This window comes from Aspergillus brasiliensis (genome assembly GCF_001889945.1).
Source record: "Aspergillus brasiliensis CBS 101740 unplaced genomic scaffold ASPBRscaffold_9, whole genome shotgun sequence".
NCBI classification, from domain to species: Eukaryota; Fungi; Ascomycota; class Eurotiomycetes; order Eurotiales; family Aspergillaceae; genus Aspergillus; species Aspergillus brasiliensis.
In genome coordinates, this window is record NW_027137450.1 from 854486 (window position 1) to 872107 (window position 17622).

Genomic DNA, 17622 nt, shown 5'->3' on the forward strand with positions numbered 1-17622 from the left:
TGATTGAATTGGTTTCTCGGGACAGTGCCTTCTTTTTTCTATACGCACGCCGTCTCATTGTAAGACTTGCAGAAACAGCTTAGTTTAAGCACTGATATGTATAATTCCCTTTCCAAATGTCTTACAATCAACACAATCCGAAAGCTGTCGTCCTGCATCGGCCAGATCCACCACGTGCACGTATGGAGTGATGATACCATCGTGAATCCACTGCATGACTTGCAGGGACTCCTCCCAAGTGCCCATCAGGGAACCCTGAATGCGCAGCTGGCGATCCAGCAAACTCCGCAGGGGCACCTGGACCATGCAGGGTCCGCGGGGAGCTCTACGCAGACCGAATGTTAATACCGTAAACACACACCCACACTCTCATTCATAGGAGGAAAATTTTTGGCTCAGCGAGAGAGAGAGAGGGAGAGAACTTACCCAACAACAACAATACTTCCCCCATCCCGTACCAGATCCTCCAGTCGCTGGAACGCCGCCGCCGAACTGGCACATACTATCACCGAATCTGCCCGGCCAGCCGGTGTAGAAGTAGTGGTGACCGTCAGGTCATCTTCCTTTCGGAGCTTCGCACATGCGCGGTCCAATTGCCGGAGAAACCGATCATGCGATAATTGATCAAGGGGACATTCACAGGCCGGGATAAACGCATCGCAAACTTCTTCCCAACTGATCTTCTCCTTGTGCAACCATTCCCACTTCCACCCCAAATCTACCCCGATGACCTGTACCCCATACACCTTCTTGGCTATCATCCCGACCAGATGTCCAATGGCCCCGAGCACCCCAGACACGACCACCACATCCCCGGGCTGCGGCGCTGCGGTGCGCAGGCTCTTGAGTGCCGCGGCGCCCGAGCATAATGCTGAGACGTAGAGGGGTGCCATGTCGCGGCGCCTGTCAGTCGCCGCCGCCATCGTCCGGGGTGGAGTCATGTAGGCAGGTGGGAGTGGACGGAGGTGTTGATACGGCACCGTGATGTACTCTTGCATGGTGCCTGTGAGGGCGGGATAGGTGGTGCGGTGTGGGCAGGATTCGGGGAGGTGCCGGATGCAGTAGTGGCAGGTGTTGCAGGTGGATACGAGGAAGCGAGTGACGACGGTGGTATGTAGAAGGGTCAAGTCCCAGGGCGAGAGAACGATAGTACCGAGGGATTCGTGGCCGACGATGAGGTTGCTCTGCGGAAGGTCGGGTTCTCCAAGGGCGAAGCAGCCGTCCTTGTTTACAAAATAAATACAGTTAAACTTCAGTTTTCATTTGTAATGGGATTTTATGAGTTGGTGGTGGTGGTGGGAAGAGACAAAACTCACTGTTCGACAAATGCCTGAGTATAAAAGTTTGACGACAACTTCCCCGGGGCCTGGAGGTCTAATTTCTAGGTCGGTGCAGTGCTCTAGATTCAGTTCATTGCTGACTTGACGGGTGATGTATCCGCTGTGATGGGAGGGTAGCGTAGATAATTGGGGACTGCGAGGTGGGTTCCTTTCGTCGTCGTGGTCGTCGTCGTGGTCTAACATCGTTGATTCTATCCGGGGATGCTTGTGGATATTGATTTTCAGTGGCAAGGGAGATGTGGTGGTCATCGTGTGTGTGAGTTCTCCTTTGTGATGGATATAAATGAGGCAGAAGCCTGGGTATGGTGAGAGGAGAAACAAAGCATGTACCTACCCGTGCGATTTGTGTTATTATAGGTTTCATGAACCAGCCCTCCATTGTCCTCCTTCGAACCAAAATTGGCGGAATATATATTCCTCTATCGTCAGAGTTGTATGCAGCATTGAGAACTGCCAACGTCAGCAGCACGACCTTGATAATGAGGCCTTAAGTACTGCTCTGATAATGATTACCTCCAGAGAGATGAGATGTGGACTATTACGTCAAATCGAGTCAATCTCAGCAATCGGTGCGAATAGACGGGGACCTACTTCTAGCACGGTAGCCAGTCCTGATCTCGCCTTGTTTGTCGTGGCATACACAGCATGAAAGATCTCTTCTATCAGAATTGGGAGGAGTTATATAAATGGAGATTACATATAGACCGTGCAGGCGCAATAGTTTACGGTCAGATAGACCCGGGCCTTCATCCGCGACCAGGTTAGGGGATTGGTCAGGTAATCGTTTTCATACTAGCCCTCTGATGTGCGCAGTAGCTTCTGCGCCGAGTATAGTATCTTCATGAGATCTAGTATATGAGTGTGTGGCACGAACTTCCTCCTATAACGGAGCCAGTTGATGTCAGGAGCGGAAGATATATTCCGCTCCTCGACAGTCAAATTATCGTCCCCATCCTCATCCAACCACTGTATGTTAACAATCTTTTAATATCTCCTCAAGCAAGCAATTTCACACATAACAAAAAGCATAATCATGTCCCTTCTCCGCTACTACAACAAGGTTTCGGTGAAGCCGCCCTCAAGTCCCACGCCTACAACCAGGCCGTCCGCGTCGGCGACACCATCCACCTCTCCGGTCAAGGTATGTACCATTTCTTGCCGTCTCTCCGCAGCATCATGCTTTGAATGCTTGCTTGGAATGTAATACCAGCTACAATTAAGGGGAAAAGGAAAAAAAAAAAAAGGCAAAACATACTAAAAAGACTATATATATATAGGTGGCTGGAAGCAAACGGAACCTTTTGAGATCTCCACCGATATCAACGCCCAGATCGACCAGGCTTTTGCCAATGTCGATTTCCAATTGCGCAATGCTGGTGGCCAGGGCTGGTCTCAGGTTTACAAGGTCCGCTCATACCACATCTCTCTAGACGATCAGGCACAGGACGCTATGGTGCGCAATTTCCGCAAGTGGATGGTCAATCACAAGGCGCTATGGACGTGCGTGCAGGTGGGTCGTCTGGGTTCTGATGAGATGCGGGTGGAAATTGAGGTCGAAGCCTATGATCCGGAGGGTGCTTGCTAAGGCCAGCTTATACTGATCTATAGTGAGGCAGTGGGGAGAATGGATGTTTCTTTAGTATAGTATATGTAACAGAGTAGTAATAACCGTTGTGATATTTTATATAGTATGTATATACTGAGAAAAGACTTAGCGCGGACTAAGTGTGTTCTAAAGAAGGATGGTATTTACCCAAAATATCTGGATAGGCCATGATAATCTGCCCGTGGTTTTATAAGTCTCTTCCCAAATTTCACCGTTCTGTTTGATCACGCATGTCGATGTGTGTGTACCAATAGATCCATTGCGGTTTGAAAATAAGTGATAAGGACGCCAAAAAAATATCTTCAGCTACAGTGTTCGGTGTGCTTCTAAGGTGGAGTTTTTTTTAGGGTTACAAGCACCGCATAAGACAACAGTCAATTATCAAAAGAGATCCGGAAAGCAAGAAACGATAGATGGAACCAGCAATAAAAAGAAAAGGATATACGAAAAGATTGTGTGCAGTGTAAGCCTCCATCTCAAAACTTTCGAGCCGACGTTCGCTGTGCGAACAAATAATTGAGCTGCTCAAAGGTCTTACCCTTGGTCTCGGGAACACTAAAGAATGCGATCACGCAGAGGATTGCGCCTGTCCCTAAGAAGATAAAGGCCGACTTAGGGGACTTAGGCCCCAAGTCGGCCTCATCGGCATTGATCAGATAAGGGACTGCAATCGCCCATGCCATGTTGATCAGGGCGTTGACGCTGACGGCAATCGAGCTCGTCTTGGTGCGCAGTCGTGTGGAGGACACCTCGCCTAAGATGGTCCAACCGACGGCGCCGCAGGAGAAATAGTAGAAGATCGACCAGAGAATAGCGAGGCCCGATAAGCCGCGTCCGTTGGCAGCGCTGCCGTAGTTGACCAGTCCGAGAATCCCCAAACCCAGCAGGCAGGGGAGCATCATGCAACAGCCGACGAGGAGCTGCAGCCGGCGCCCCACTCGTTCAATCATCGTGAAGGCCACGAGGATAGCGAACAGCGAGAGCAATGAGGAGATGACCTGAACCAAGAAAGAGTTTTTGAGACCAGCCAACTCCAGGAAATAGGAGAGGTAGTTGCCGCACAGAGGAAAGCCCATGAACTGCTGCATCGCAATCGGCAAGCAGGCCACAAACGTGCGGCGCCGGTCCACGCCCACAAAACATTCAGTGTATGAGCCAGCGTTAGCAGCTGCTTGCTTTTCCTGGTCGATCGTCCTCACAATGGTATCTAGATCCTCATCCGCGTTGTAGGAGAGTTCAGGACCGCGCAGAATCAGCAAGACCTTTCGTGCACTCTCGATCCGGCCCTGTCGAGCCAGGTAGTAAGGGGATTCGGGGACCAGGCAGAAGAGCAACAGCAGACAGATCAGAGAGATGCCGAACTGTGAGGCGATGGCGGCCTTCCAGGACCAGGGTCCGTCAGCCGTCGATGTACCCTCCAAAACACAGGCGGCCAGGAACGTTCCCAGGATGATCCAGAACTGGAAGAGCGACAATAGAAAGCCTCGCATGTGGACTGGGGCCAGTTCAGACACGCAAGATGGCACCGTAGACTGCATGAAGCCCATTGAGCACCCCATGAGTAACTTCCCAATGACCCAGATTTTCCAGTTAGGCGAGAACAGTTCCACCAGAGCACCAACGATGGTCAACCTGTTTGAGACCCACACATTAGGGAAGTGTGTTTAGCAAGAAGATCACGGATCTGGGGACCCATACACGACAGTACCATATAGACAGATCAGGCGACCCAGTCGATCGCTCAGGTACCCAACGATCGCAGCGCCCATTACAGCAGAAATAAATTGGACAATGGTCCAGATCGTCTGGCGAATGGCAGGGAGAGTCCATTGTCGCAACGAGGGGTCGTACACACCGAACTGTATGATGAATTGCTCATTGGCAATGATGGAGCCAAGAAGAGTCAGGTCATAACCAACCAGGGTGGCCGCGGAGGAACACGCAAGGGCTGTCAACTCGGTCAATCTTTTTTGCTTGCCTTCGTATAAATGATATTTTTGGGATAAAAGCGGAGTCACTGACCAGCTCCTACAGCTCTCTTGGAATTCCAGAGGCCTCTCGCCTGCTCCCCAAAGCTGGGCATAGCCGGAATGTCAATGTATATGCCATTGCCCTGGTCCGGGGTCACGTCCGCTAGTGGAACTTTGGCTTTCTCCTGCATTGTGATTTGAGGATGGTGTTGATGCTAGCGGAGGTGGAAAAGAAAATAAGATATCTGGAGCAGAAAAAAAAAGAAACATGCTATAAAACCTATAAGCAACGTGAGGGCCAAAGCTGGGGGTAAGTAGATGCCCAGATAGACATGGCTACTGGTTATCAGGGCGGGTTATGTCTTCCGTCGATAATCGACTGTGTGGCCGGACTTTACCTGATAAACCCCCCAAGTGGAGCCAGCAATGATAAGGGGCGATATCTTAATCGGCTCTTCCACGTGAATCTCAACTTTCTCGGCATGATACGAAGTGCGGAGAATATTTTCCCGTGGTTACACCTTATAAAGCCACTGCCAATGAGTTGGGAGGGATATAAGGTTTTTCACTCCTAGCCGTAGGTCTAGATAGATCAAGACCAAGTAGACATCGGCCTCCGTCATGGGCAATATCGGGGCATGATCTGTGATAGTTAGGTTCCCTCTACCCAGCACAAAGAACAGAGATAGCTACCATGCGGTAGTTATCGGTGGAAAGGAGTGTCGGCAATGCATGATATACACACTTGATTGGAGCTTATTCCAAGTTATCGAATCTTCAAACTAAAATAAATATACACTTCGATAAAGATAAAGATCTAATAGATGGCATATTATTTTGGAATTTTTCTATCATTTCAGTTCCGACTTAGAGATTTTTAACCCAATCAAAGGATATCATATAAGTGGTACATTGTATACAGTATTTTACTATAGGGGAAAGGTGTCGATGTGAAGTTGAAGAAATATAAGAAAATCTAAAATATATCTATGTCTGATATTATAGACATAAGGTCTTGTTTAACAATCCTTGTGGTCTTGCTGCAGTGCTTATCAGGTTTTAATGGGACTGAGATTTGTCCTACTTGATACGTGATCCGAAGGATAAGCTCGCGTGTATACCAAGAAATGATACAGATATATCTCCCTCTGCTTTGACTAGACATGATATATAATTTCTGATCTCCTAAGTAGAGCTTTCACAAGCAACTGTATTCCTTACACGCAATAGAACAGAAAACAAAGACCCAGAAAACAAAGAGTGACATGAACACCAATATAGCACAGCTACACTCAACTTCACACCCTAAACCCCATCCATAACAGATCTACCCCGGAGACAAATACCTCATCATAAACGGCGCCATCGTGGTAAAATGCGGAAATCTCCCAACTTCCTCCGTCCTCAACCGATTCGAAAACCCCGGTTGCCCTTTTCCCACCCACCCCCTCGCCCGATACTCCTCCACGATGCGAAACCTTAGATTCTTCTCATTCGCCGCATGGATATCATACCACCACTCTCTCCCCTGGACAATCTGAAACGTGAGCACCACAATACTCCCATCCTGAGCGGCCCGTTTATAAGCTTCGACATATTCCGGCCCTAATTCCAGTGCCATGGACACAGGAGGTAGGTCTCCCCACATGATCATCCACCATTTGAGATCTAGATCACAGGTGACGTAGTCGAAGAGAAGACCCATTGTGACGCCTCCTTCTTCTTCCTCTTGTGAAGGCTTCTCGGGAGGCTCCGAGTCCTTCGGATTCTGTCGAACGTATCTCTCCAGATCCATCACATCTTTCAATGTCCCCGGGATACGGTATCGATCGTATCGTTTGCCTCGGGCGAAGGACCACACGCGCAGGACGGGGATGTTTGGTGCGGGCGGTTGCTGGGTGAGCATGCGGCGCCAGCTTGCCTCCGGGTGGAGGTAGGCTTTCCGGCGTAGAGGGTATTTCTGGAGAGGGAGTTCTCGGTAGAATACTTCGGCGCGGGTGAGGTCGTCTTTGACCGGGTGGCTCCAGGCGCAGTCGTCGCCGACGTATTGGCTGGGGAGGAAGTGAGGCGGGTAGCAGTCGCGTGGTTGGACAAGGTCGTTCTTGATGGTGTTGGGGAAGAAGGGAGGGAATCGTTCGACTAGCAGGGGGTTGTAGATGGAGTCTTCTTTGGCTCGCCATTTGGTTGGGGCGAAGAAGAGCGCTTGTTGGAGGAGGGGCGATTCTTGGATGATTGTGGCCCAGGCGGTGCAGACGCGCTGGGAGAGGAGGAGGGTGCGCATGTCGAGGTGGATGAGGATGCGTTCGAGGACTTCGGGGATGAAGAGTCCTCGATGGTGTGGTGCTTCGGGCATTTTTGATGCCATTGTGGTGGTTGTGATTGTGGACGAGGAGGAGAGGGAGGGAGGGCTCCGTACTTATGCAGGGTTCGGGGTCGGCGTTGCACCAAGGTGCAAAACCCTGCCGGGCATAGTATCGAGGAAAGAGAAGGGGTATTATATATTCCGCCTGAGAGGAGTGAGCCAGTCGAAGCACCATTGAGCAGGATATTTAGTGGCAATGAGACAGACTAAACCAAGCAACTAACTCGTTAGCTTCATGCAGGATGACCGGTGCGGACAGACTCCGGCAATGGGACCACCCGTCACTAATGGATGTTCAACGCTCGAACCCCTCATTGCAAGGGAAGAAGTGGATGGATTGGACGAGTCGGTCCATTGGAATTAATTACACGATATTAATCTCATGCATGTCTCTTCACAAACTCCACCACCTGATCCGGCACCACCAGCCACGGCGTATGGCCCGTCTGAACCTTGTCGGTCTCGAACGTGGCGCCCTTGGCCCGTGCCTTTTCGACCATTCCTTCTTGTGCGAACAATGGGATGGCCCGATCATGCTCACAGAGCAGATAGGCACATGGGATGCGCAGGTACGCTGCACTTGTGGCCGGGGCATTCTTGGTGGCCCATGCATGGGGTCGGAGTGTCTCGGCCCATTTCTGGCCGTCGGGGACATCGTGGAAGAATAACTCGAAGGGATCATCGGGCGACACAGTGCCATTCTCCACCTACACCACATTAGAAACGGATTTTGTTTTGTAGAGAGATAGGTATAGGGCAAGGTATACTCACATCGCGAACATACCAATCCGGCGGAACTCCACCAAACGCCCCAATCAAACTCTCGCCCACATCGGGGATAAATGCCGCGATGTAAATGAGCTTCACCACGCCGCCTGGTTGACCTGCTTCTTGGCGCTCCGTTTTGCTAAGACCATCGAGGGCACTGCTAACAGGGAGTCCGGACCAGCTGTGCAAGACAATGGCAACGTCGTTGCCGGCATCGCATTCTTTTTCGACTACACTGCGAACCGCGGTAATATCGGGTTGGAGGTCTTTGACTTCCGTGGCTTGCTCGATGGAGGGGAAGGCCACGGTGCGGCAGGTATAATCGGGGAGTCTCTCGATCAGTGGGGTGAATGCGACTGGGGAATACCAGGCACCGGCACAGAAGACGAGCGTTGGGTTGGACATCTTGCGATCGTGGAGAGGTAGAATAGAAAAGACGATCCCTTTTTTAGAGATGAGGGAATTGTCTTCTTAAGTAATGGTAGCAATTCATGTTGGCCCCCACTCATTTTGAAGGTCAAACGTGTCTGAGTTTCGGATAGGTTGTTTCGGTAAAACGTGGATAAACTGGCCCCAAGCTTCATGATCCGCTGGTCAGCACTAGATCCAATTGTTCGTTGGTGTCGATAAGACGGTGTAAGACGCGGGAAGGCCATGCCAAGAGCTTCATCCGGCGCGGCTGACGGTGGGCAAAGCAGCTTCGATTGAGCCTACGGTCAGATTACAGCACGAGACTAGAACATTATTCGACTTACAAACACATGGCAGAGGGTGAAAAACTCTTAGATCCATTCTCAGCTACCAATTGCAGCCTGCCCTAAGTTGATATCATGATAAATCGAGGATATCTGATAAGAAGGCAGATGGACCCACTCAACAGTGATGCTGACGTCGTATCGGCAGCCAGTCACGCAAGGCTCGAACGACTATTTCACCCCGCGGTGGCCGTCACTTCTTGTCTTCGACACGACAGTTCCTTGTGCGCTGGTAGTCTCGACAATGACGGTCAAGGAGGACACGTTTATCCCCATGTATCGGGCCTCGTCTGGGCGGCCACGAAGACAATGGCAATTGCCCATCTGTGCGGGGATCTGTGCCGCGGCAATTCTGCTGGTCGGAGCGAATCCACGAGAGTTGCTATCACCAACCAGTGCAACCACGCATAATGAATTCTACGATGGTCTGCAACAATGCTATGATGCCGAACGCCAACTGCATGTGCCGGATGCTGGGGATAGTCCAAGACAGAAGAATCCCCGATGGAACCCGGGCTCCGGACAAGCCACCCCGGTCGTGATTCAGAATGCAACCCTCTTTGATGGCGAGTCGACTCTTGCTGACGCCGTGGATATTATCTTCGAATCTGGTGTCATCACTTCCATTGTTTCCACTGGCTCAGGGGATGCTCCGCCCGCAAACGCAAACATCATCGACGTCCACGGCAAGCATGTCACGCCCGGCCTGGTGGATCTACATTCCCATCATCTACTCCTCCCATTTCCCCAGGTGGCAGCGACAAGTGATGTGAATGAGAGGCCCTTACTCGGACCGATCACTCCCTTCGTGCGCGCCATTGACGGCTTCACGCCGTCTGATCCAGCGATCCGAATCATTGCTTCAGGCGGCGTCACCTCCTCGCTGGTTCTACCGGGCTCAGCCAACATCGTCGGCGGCGAGGCATACCCCGTCAAGAATCTACCTTTTCCAGGTGAAGACGGCGAACCCGTCATCGAGGAACTGCTCCTGGAGCACGGTATCCCAGAGCCAGACCGCCAGCGGTATCTCAAGATGGCGTGTGGTGAGAACCCTAAACGCGTCTACCAGCACACCCGGATGGGTCTTGCCTGGCTTCTGCGGGAGAAGCTTGAGGAAGCACGGGAAATAGAGCAGCATCAGGCGGATTGGTGTCGCGGAGCGTTGGACATTGAGCACACCAGGTTTGATCGAGCTCGGCATATATCACACTTCCTCGAACGACACGGACGACGACCGAAATCATTCGAGTTGGATACTTTCGTGGCCTTGATACGGGGAGAGCTCAATGTGAATGTGCATTGTTATACCCCGGAGGATCTGGAGCGCATGTTGGCGGTGCTCCATGAATTTGGTATCCATCCTCGAGCTTTTCACCATGCTTTGGAAGCGTGGCAGGTCCCTGAGCTGCTGAAGCGATTGGAGCCGTGAGTGTATGCCTCCTGCTGATGCCCCTGAAGTATTGACTGATAATGCAGAAACGTCACCATTGCTACATTCGCGGATAATGCCCTGTTCAAGGCCGAGGCCTATGATGCGAATCTGCGAGCGGGAAAGATACTCAACGACCATGGAGTGCGGGTTGCTTTTAAGTCGGTATGGAAGACTTTATGTCACTATACGGATGCGCCCATACTGATACTGATATAGGATCATACCGGGGAAGGAAACTATGCCAAGTACCTTCTGTCAGTAGTATTGGAGCGTCTCAGCAGATAAGTGGCTAACACTATTCTAGTGACCAAGCCTCTGTCGCTCACTCCTTTGGCTTACCCGCCGATAAAGCCTTGCAGTCAGTCACCTCGATCCCGGCCCAGTCCATGCAGCAGAGCCACCGCATCGGATATATTCGTCCGGGTTACGACGCCGATATTGTAATTTGGGATAGCCATCCGCTCCAGGTCGGGGCCACGGCTGTCGAGGTTTTCATTGACGGACGTGCGTTGTTGCAGAAGGACGACATCGCAGATGCATCTATACCCTCCAGCATTGATGATCTACAACATGCACCCCAGACGCGACCGATGGTTGATCTTGACCAGCGAGCTTCTGTCTGCTCGCAATCGCGTCTAGTCGTTACCGGTATCCGCGAAGCACTCATCGACAGCCCGAGCATTGACCAAGTGACGAACGACCTGGTTCTCGTGATCGAGGACAACAAGGTGTCGTGCCTCGGTGCGAAACAGAACTGCATACAGACCGACGACGAGGGTGTCACCAAGGTAGCGTTGAAGAATGGCTACATCACTCCTGGATTAATTGCATTCGGCAACAACCTCGGTATCCAAGCCATTCCATCCGAAGACTCGACGGGTGATGGTTCAAGTGGTACCACTGGCGATCTTCTGAACGAAGCGAAGAGCGTCCACTTCGCCAAGTATGGCGCTCATCTCCATGGGGTTGCATTCGACAGAGCGAGGATCGGAGGAGTCACGAGAGCCATTACGCCGCCACATGGCAGTGGACTTGTTCGGGGTGTCAGTGTGGGTCTGAGAACTGATCCTAATGTGACGATACTCGATGGTGGGATTTGGAAGGATGATGTGGCGCTTCATTTCTCGGTTGGGCAGGGGGCCAGAAGTAAGTGTTCCATACTCTTGCGATACAAACAGAAAATAAGTGTTAACAAAGACACCCAGATGGAGACACCCCGACGGTGGCTTCGGAAATCGAAACACTGCGTCAGATACTGCAGGAAGGCAGCAAGAGCACCGCAGAGACACATAGTGTATATGCACAAGCTGCGAATGGCTCCCTTCCGTTGGTGGTCGAGACCTACAACGAGGACGACATCTCACAGTTGATTCTGGTTAAACGAGAGTTCCCTGCGACTAATCTGATCATTTACGGTGGCCACAGTGCTGCTCTAGTAAGTCCTCTTTCTATTTCAACTTCGGTCAATGTCTTACTCATATTATCAGGTCGCCAAACCCCTCTCCGAAGCAGACATCCCCGTCATCCTAACCGGCAACCTCGGAGCGCCCGATAGTTGGGAAAAGAAAAATGCTCTACCAGGACCACCACTCAGCGGCAGCACCGCACAGGTGCTCATCGAAGCTGGTGTGCAGCTGGGGTTAGCGGTGCGCGGCGATTCCAGACTCCATGGGTTGGCGCGAGAGGCGCGCTGGGCGGCGAAGCAAGCCGGACTGAGTGATAAAGAGGCTATTGCCCTTGTGTCGTCGAATATTGAGCAGATTTTGGGGGTGGATCGTGCGGTTACTGATGGCGACATCTATAAGAGTGATTTGGTCGTGTGGGATGGAAACCCGTTGCGCGGGGAAGGTTCGGTTGTGGTTGCGGTGCGTCAGGATGGGGGAGTGGTGGATTGCTGGCCGGATAGGACTTGATTCATTTAGAAAGCTTGTGCAGATGGGATCAGGCAGCTATGATAATGTGTTGTCTGGATCATCGTGGCAAAAACATATAGGGTTAGTTTGGGGTATAGACCTGAATGACCGTTGGTGGAAGTGTCAGCAATAACTATGGAACTGGATTGGATACGTTAGGTTCTTAATATAAGTTTGAGGGTACTGTACTTACTGTGTATGTAACGACTACATTCCTGCTACATACGTATGAGAGGTTGCGGCAGATGTCGGGGATTCCGAAGTACGAGCTGATGTATTTAAGAGAGACCAAAATTAACCTTCGCTTTGATAATGAGTAGAAGCCTCCTTCCAAGGACATAGCTACAGCGTTTAATCTGATGATGGGCAATATATACTGCATTTGTAGCCTCCACAGTATCTTTTGGTGCCTGGAGGAGAAAGAAGGGAAGAGAGTATCAGGTGACCCGACGATCTGGTGGCCCAAGGCAACTCGGGCGGAAGTAAGGCGAAGTGCTGACGTGGCCAACCAGAATATTACTGTAGAGTGTCAAGTAGTTACTTCTATTCTCATTTCCATAAATGCTCGGCAGAGATAAATCAAACGCAAATGCCAGAAGCGAGAAACGAAACGGTGCCCTAGCCAAAAACAACAGGGAATAAACAGAGAGCGGAAAAATGAGGGCGGAAAATTGTAGAAAGAAAGGAGAAATTCAGCAATGACGACAAGGCTGACAATGACTGTGATAGCGTCTGGTATGGTCGCGGAGGTTATCTTTCCGGTTAAAGACGCTGCCACAATTGTCGATCCCACAGCGATGGATGGCAGGGGAGATGTGAAGGGTCCGAAGGTGGCGCAGTAGGTCGGCCTCACGGTGGAAGGAACCGGTATACCGACAGCCTTCCCATTTGCACTGGAAGGGGCCTCTGAAGGTACTACGATGCGGAGGTTAGGATCGAGATATTACGGTCGCATTAGTATGGAGGGAAGTCGGAGTTACTTACCCAGGCACCTGACGCCCCTTGGCTGTGGCTGGTGCGGGTGAGATCGAGTTGCCAGGAGACGAGCTTGTAAGCTCCTGGCCTGGTACAGCAGCAGCACTCAATGAAGGGCCTGTGTACATGGTGGACCCCAAGAATGGACCTGCTTGGGGTTGGACCGTCGAGAATGTGGCTGTTGGAGGGACCGCGGTGGAGACTAAATGCTGATGATTCGGGCCGTGCATTCGGGTCCCTCCGTTCGCAAATGACATGGCGTCAAGCCAGACACGAGAATCAATGTCACTGGGACCGGGTGGGAAGAAGGGCTGATCCATGGAGTCGCCGTCAAAGAGGTACGAGTACTAATGCCTGGTCGATGAACTGAATGATAGTGTGTTGAGGGTGGGATAGAGAAAGATCAACTGCTGCCCGGGACGGACTAACTACCTTGAAAATTCGAAGCTGTGTGGACTGGAGACGAAGCGGCTTCTAGTAATCCTATATATACTCGTGATTGATTCCTTGTTTGATCTGATGGAGTCTCGGGTTTTCAGCCTACGACATGATGTACGGAGAGTACATGGAAGAGGAAAACCAACGATCGCCAGGTCGGTTGGCCCAAAGAGGGAAAGCGTTATGATCGATCCCTCTCAAAGATGTGGGAATTTGCCAATCACGTCGTGCCTGCTCGTTCTAGCGCCTGGAGTGGCGGAGGTCTGAGCCTGAAGGGACGAAAAGCCCAAAGTGGCGTACGAGGGACAAAACCGGAAAGGCTGAGTGAGGTGAGATTGGGGAAACTGGCCAATAGAAGTGAACTCGTCCGCTGTGCATCTGTTGATAGATCGTGCATAGCAGACGATTACCGGCAGCGAACAGGCGGTAACGACGCAGACAGATGATGCAGGCTGCAGGTGAGATCGGAAGTGCGGTCCTTATTAAGGTGTAATGGCAGTGATCCTGCACTTCTCCCCTGAAAGCTTCTTGATTTCCACCGCTACTACTGGAAAAATATACTGGCTCCAGTATTATCTCTCTCTTTATTAACGTGCAACGTTGTGATGGCAGACTCCGATTGGGCGCCCTTCAGGGCCGAAATCGAGCGCCTTTATGCCCACGAAAATCAAACGTTGACCGAGGTGATGAACTACCTTACCACCAAGCATGACTTTCACAGAACGTAAGCGTCTCTCCGAGGGGAGAGCTTATCTAGAAGACTTACAGGGCAACAGGAAGTCTCAGTATGAGCGGCAGTTGCGAAGATGGGGTCTGCGGAAGTACCAGGCCCGGCAAACGGACTGGAGATTCATCGGGAGACGCATCGACAAACGGAAACGGGAATCGAACAAAGACAGCGAAGTGTTTGTAGATGGTATTCAGCAGCCTCTGCAGAAGGTCAGAAGAGAAAGATATCGGAAGGCCTTCTTGTCGACGGTGGATAGAGTCGTCGAGGGTGAGTAGATTAATCTTCATCCATTACAGGCCAGAGAAAAGGGCTAAAGGTGCCATAGCTCCTTCCCCAGCTACCCCCGAAGGCATCGTGGTTTGTACCGCAGCCGCGCCAGGAGCGAGTTTCGTGTGGAGTCCATCGCCTCCATGGCTGCGATTCTTGACTCAACTACAGCCAGGACAGGATCAAGGTACCGTATCCTCAGTCCCTCCAGTCCACTTCAGTCCAGCCTTCCCTTTGGCTGATTGCTCCCCAGATCGATCAGCCTTGTCGCCCATGCTAAGCGAAGCCTCACCCCGGAGCCCTGATTTGTTACGTCACAGCGTAAAGCTTAAACTGACAAAACGCCTATGTTCAATCGTGCCTTGGGAGAGACTCAATAGCCATTCAGGCATCCAGAGTATCTCTCGGACCGCGGCAGCTCTTGACATTCTTATGCCAGAAATTCACACCGGTCAGAACGAGTACCTTGCCACTAAATTGTGTGAGACCATGTGTGATTCAAGCACAAGCCGTCTTATTTTGGAACTATATGTGTTTTCCAACAACCTTTCACCTGATAGTTCAAGTGAGATGTCCGCAGGCCGCATGAGGGCCAATGACAGGCGTGTTATGGAAACACTCCAACTTTTGGGTTGGAAGAGCGCGAAGGAGTTCGAGCTTCTGCTATCAGCAACGGAACCAACAGCAGAAGCCATAGCAGAGAAGCTGTTTGCCAGTGCACTGAGGCTCTGTGATGTGAAGACCGTGGCACTGATGCTCGATGCTGGCATGAAGATGAACGTGTTGATCGAGACACCAGACCATGGGTTCCTCACACCCTTGCAATTTGCTGCTACAACTGGAAAATCAAGCTGCTTGAGCTCATATTGGCCCATGAAGAAGGTGTCAATCTCTTGAATAGCAAGGACCCGGCCATTCGCCACACCATTCTGGCAAGGGACGAAGAGGCGACTCGACTCCTCTTATCTCATGGAGCTACTGTCACATCCTCTTGCCTTGCCAGTGCTGCAATACATTCCAGCGAAAAACTCTTCATGGACCTTTTAGACGCCTTTTCGGAAGTTGGTGCACGAGACGGGTGGCAGGATGCTAGTGCTCTGGGCCATGCTGTCACACATGGCAGAGTCGGGATCATCAAGATGCTTCTTCGGGCAGGCGCTGGTTTGAGTGAGTTAACTGCCATCAGCTTTGACGGGGACCTCGTCTTTACGGATGTGCTAGGTCTTGGGGCTATGACGGGCGATATGGAGATCATTGCGCTTCTCCTGGAGGAATATTCAGATGTTGACCCCGCAGTCACTCGGCTGCCTTACGTGTCGCCCCTCACGCTTGCCGTCGAAGTTAACAGTGTCGAAATAACCCAGCTATTATTGAAGAAAGGCGTGGATCTTGAAGTCGCAGATAGGAACTGGCAGATGACTCTGCTGGAACGCGCTGTCAAGAAGGAGAATGTTCAGCTGTGCGGTATTTTGCTACAACATGGCGCTGACGTGAATGGGCCACGGACGAATACGAAGCTAACCTCCGCCCTCTTGGAAGCAGTGAAGCGGGGATGTCTCGACATTGCTTCCCTTCTCATTCAGAACGGGGCGCAAGTGAACGAGGTGTACAGCACAGCCCCTGGGACGGTGCTTGGGGCAGCTATCGAACAGGGACATCTGGCTATGATCCAGATGCTGCAGGGCGCCGGAGGGGATATGGCGTTCAGCATCAATCTGCAGCGAATCGGCAACTTGGATACCGCCATGCATCTGAGTAAAATAGGGATTTTACCCGATATTCTACTCATCTGTGGGCATGACATCCTAACGGCTGCAGTATTAGCAAAAGACGCCAAGTTAGTGCAGTATCTGCTCGGTGGCGGGTTCGAGTTTGAACAACTGATAGCTGCCCGGAACGAGAAGACAACCTTGGGGGCGGCCATCCAGACTGGGAACCATTCTTGTGTAGAGATCCTTCTCGCACGTGGTGCTCGGGTGACGGATTGTGACCTGACCGAAGCTGTGAAAGGCACAGATGTGGCGCTTCTGCGGCGTCTATTGTCACAATTTGTCGGGAACGGCCCGAGTGCAGTGGGAGCCGTGATCTCTCGTCGGAGGCTCGACCTCTTGCAGCTCCTTCTCGATGCGGGTGTGAGCCCCATAGGAATACCCCAGTCCCAAGACGGCTGGAAGACCGAAAAAATGCACCTCGAGAGTCCCGAGTCAGTGCTTGAAATAGCAGCCCGCGACGGTGATAAGGAAATCTTGCAGTTGCTTCTTCAGTCTGTCCCGTGGGATCCTAAATTATCTGGCCGTGCCCTGACCGTTGCCGTTATTTGCGCCAAGCATGGACTTGTCGATTGTCTCTTGGAGTCAGGCGCCGATGTGGGCCAAGATGTTAGAATCCATCATCCACCCGGTCAAGACGAATACGGGGGATATATCCTTGGCCACACTGAGGTTATTAATCCCCTGCAAGCAGCAGTAAAAAGGCAACAAATATCGGTGGTGGAAAGGCTGGCCCCAGTATCCGATATCAACCATCTTGGGGCAGGTGCCCGTCGCCGTACCGCTTTACAACATGCAGTTGAGAACGGAAACATGGAGCTCATTAACCTACTTCTGGACCTAAACTTTGATATCAACGGTGCTCCTGCGACTGATAATGGCGCCACCGCGCTTCAAATTGCTGCTATGCGAGGGTACCTGGGCATCGCACGGATGCTGATCAAGCAAGGCGCAAACGTAAATGCGGATGGAGCCAGAGATAATGGCCGAACGGCTCTAGAAGGCGCTGCAGAGCATGGTCGGATTGATATGCTCCAGTTACTTCATGAGGCGGGTGCATGCATAGACGGCGAAGGCGAGAGGCAGTATCACAATGCCATCAATCTTGCGGACAATAACGGACATCATGCTGCTGCGAGGCTATTGCGGACTTTCAAGCAGGCAGCCTCGAGATCTCCTTGTAATAGATGAAGATTATGCCACTTTACAATTTCCCTCAACCAATCCCCAGGAAAGCCCTCATTGTGACCCAATTGGTGCTGTGACTTATACAGTTCCCAGCTATCTCTACTAGGGT

At 51.5% G+C, this 17622-nt stretch overlaps 8 protein-coding genes across 8 annotated transcripts; 3 read left to right on the top strand and 5 right to left on the bottom strand.

Moving 5' to 3' along the window:
• Positions 1-84: 84 nt before the first annotated feature.
• Positions 85-1523, bottom strand: ASPBRDRAFT_197760 (uncharacterized protein; the record flags this gene model as incomplete). The annotated part of the gene is made up of 3 exons (XM_067621135.1): positions 85-325; positions 427-1223; positions 1317-1523. 3 exons carry the CDS (start codon positions 1521-1523, stop codon positions 85-87), a joined length of 1245 nt encoding a protein of 414 aa, XP_067477302.1.
• A 715-nt stretch (positions 1524-2238) lies between these two features.
• Positions 2239-2925, top strand: ASPBRDRAFT_678615 (RidA family protein; the record flags this gene model as incomplete). Its single annotated transcript, XM_067628966.1, has 3 exons — positions 2239-2308; positions 2401-2481; positions 2618-2925. 3 exons carry the CDS (start codon positions 2239-2241, stop codon positions 2923-2925), a joined length of 459 nt encoding a protein of 152 aa, XP_067477303.1.
• A 497-nt stretch (positions 2926-3422) lies between these two features.
• ASPBRDRAFT_678616 (uncharacterized protein) lies at positions 3423-4901 on the bottom strand (the record flags this gene model as incomplete). The annotated part of the gene is made up of 2 exons (XM_067628967.1): positions 3423-4578; positions 4645-4901. Coding segments are annotated over 2 exons (1413 nt in total), but the record flags the coding sequence as incomplete, so codon positions are not given.
• Positions 4902-6091: 1190 nt separating this feature from the next.
• ASPBRDRAFT_45398 (F-box protein) lies at positions 6092-7442 on the bottom strand. Its single transcript, XM_067625391.1, has one exon. The coding sequence runs from the start codon at positions 7279-7281 to the stop codon at positions 6244-6246; it is 1038 nt and encodes a 345-aa protein (XP_067477305.1). The 5' UTR covers positions 7282-7442; the 3' UTR covers positions 6092-6243.
• A 216-nt stretch (positions 7443-7658) lies between these two features.
• On the bottom strand, positions 7659-8451 carry ASPBRDRAFT_56795 (alpha/beta hydrolase; the record flags this gene model as incomplete). Its single annotated transcript, XM_067627628.1, has 2 exons — positions 7659-7985; positions 8050-8451. The coding sequence occupies 2 exons, from the start codon at positions 8449-8451 to the stop codon at positions 7659-7661; spliced, it is 729 nt and encodes a 242-aa protein (XP_067477306.1).
• A 578-nt stretch (positions 8452-9029) lies between these two features.
• Positions 9030-12449, top strand: ASPBRDRAFT_45401 (uncharacterized protein). Its single transcript, XM_067625392.1, has 6 exons — positions 9030-10226; positions 10278-10395; positions 10450-10487; positions 10538-11379; positions 11439-11668; positions 11721-12449. Exons 1-6 carry the CDS (start codon positions 9046-9048, stop codon positions 12144-12146), a joined length of 2835 nt encoding a protein of 944 aa, XP_067477307.1. The 5' UTR covers positions 9030-9045; the 3' UTR covers positions 12147-12449.
• Positions 12450-12683: 234 nt separating this feature from the next.
• ASPBRDRAFT_650104 (uncharacterized protein) lies at positions 12684-13601 on the bottom strand. The gene is made up of 2 exons (XM_067628504.1): positions 13131-13601; positions 12684-13061 (listed from the first exon to the last, which is right to left on the bottom strand). Exons 1-2 carry the CDS (start codon positions 13439-13441, stop codon positions 12839-12841), a joined length of 534 nt encoding a protein of 177 aa, XP_067477308.1. The 5' UTR covers positions 13442-13601; the 3' UTR covers positions 12684-12838.
• Positions 13602-14164: 563 nt separating this feature from the next.
• ASPBRDRAFT_56797 (uncharacterized protein) lies at positions 14165-17516 on the top strand (the record flags this gene model as incomplete). The annotated part of the gene is made up of 5 exons (XM_067627629.1): positions 14165-14283; positions 14336-14556; positions 14591-14743; positions 14810-15336; positions 15417-17516. 5 exons carry the CDS (start codon positions 14165-14167, stop codon positions 17514-17516), a joined length of 3120 nt encoding a protein of 1039 aa, XP_067477309.1.
• Between the last annotated feature and the right edge of the window lie 106 nt (positions 17517-17622).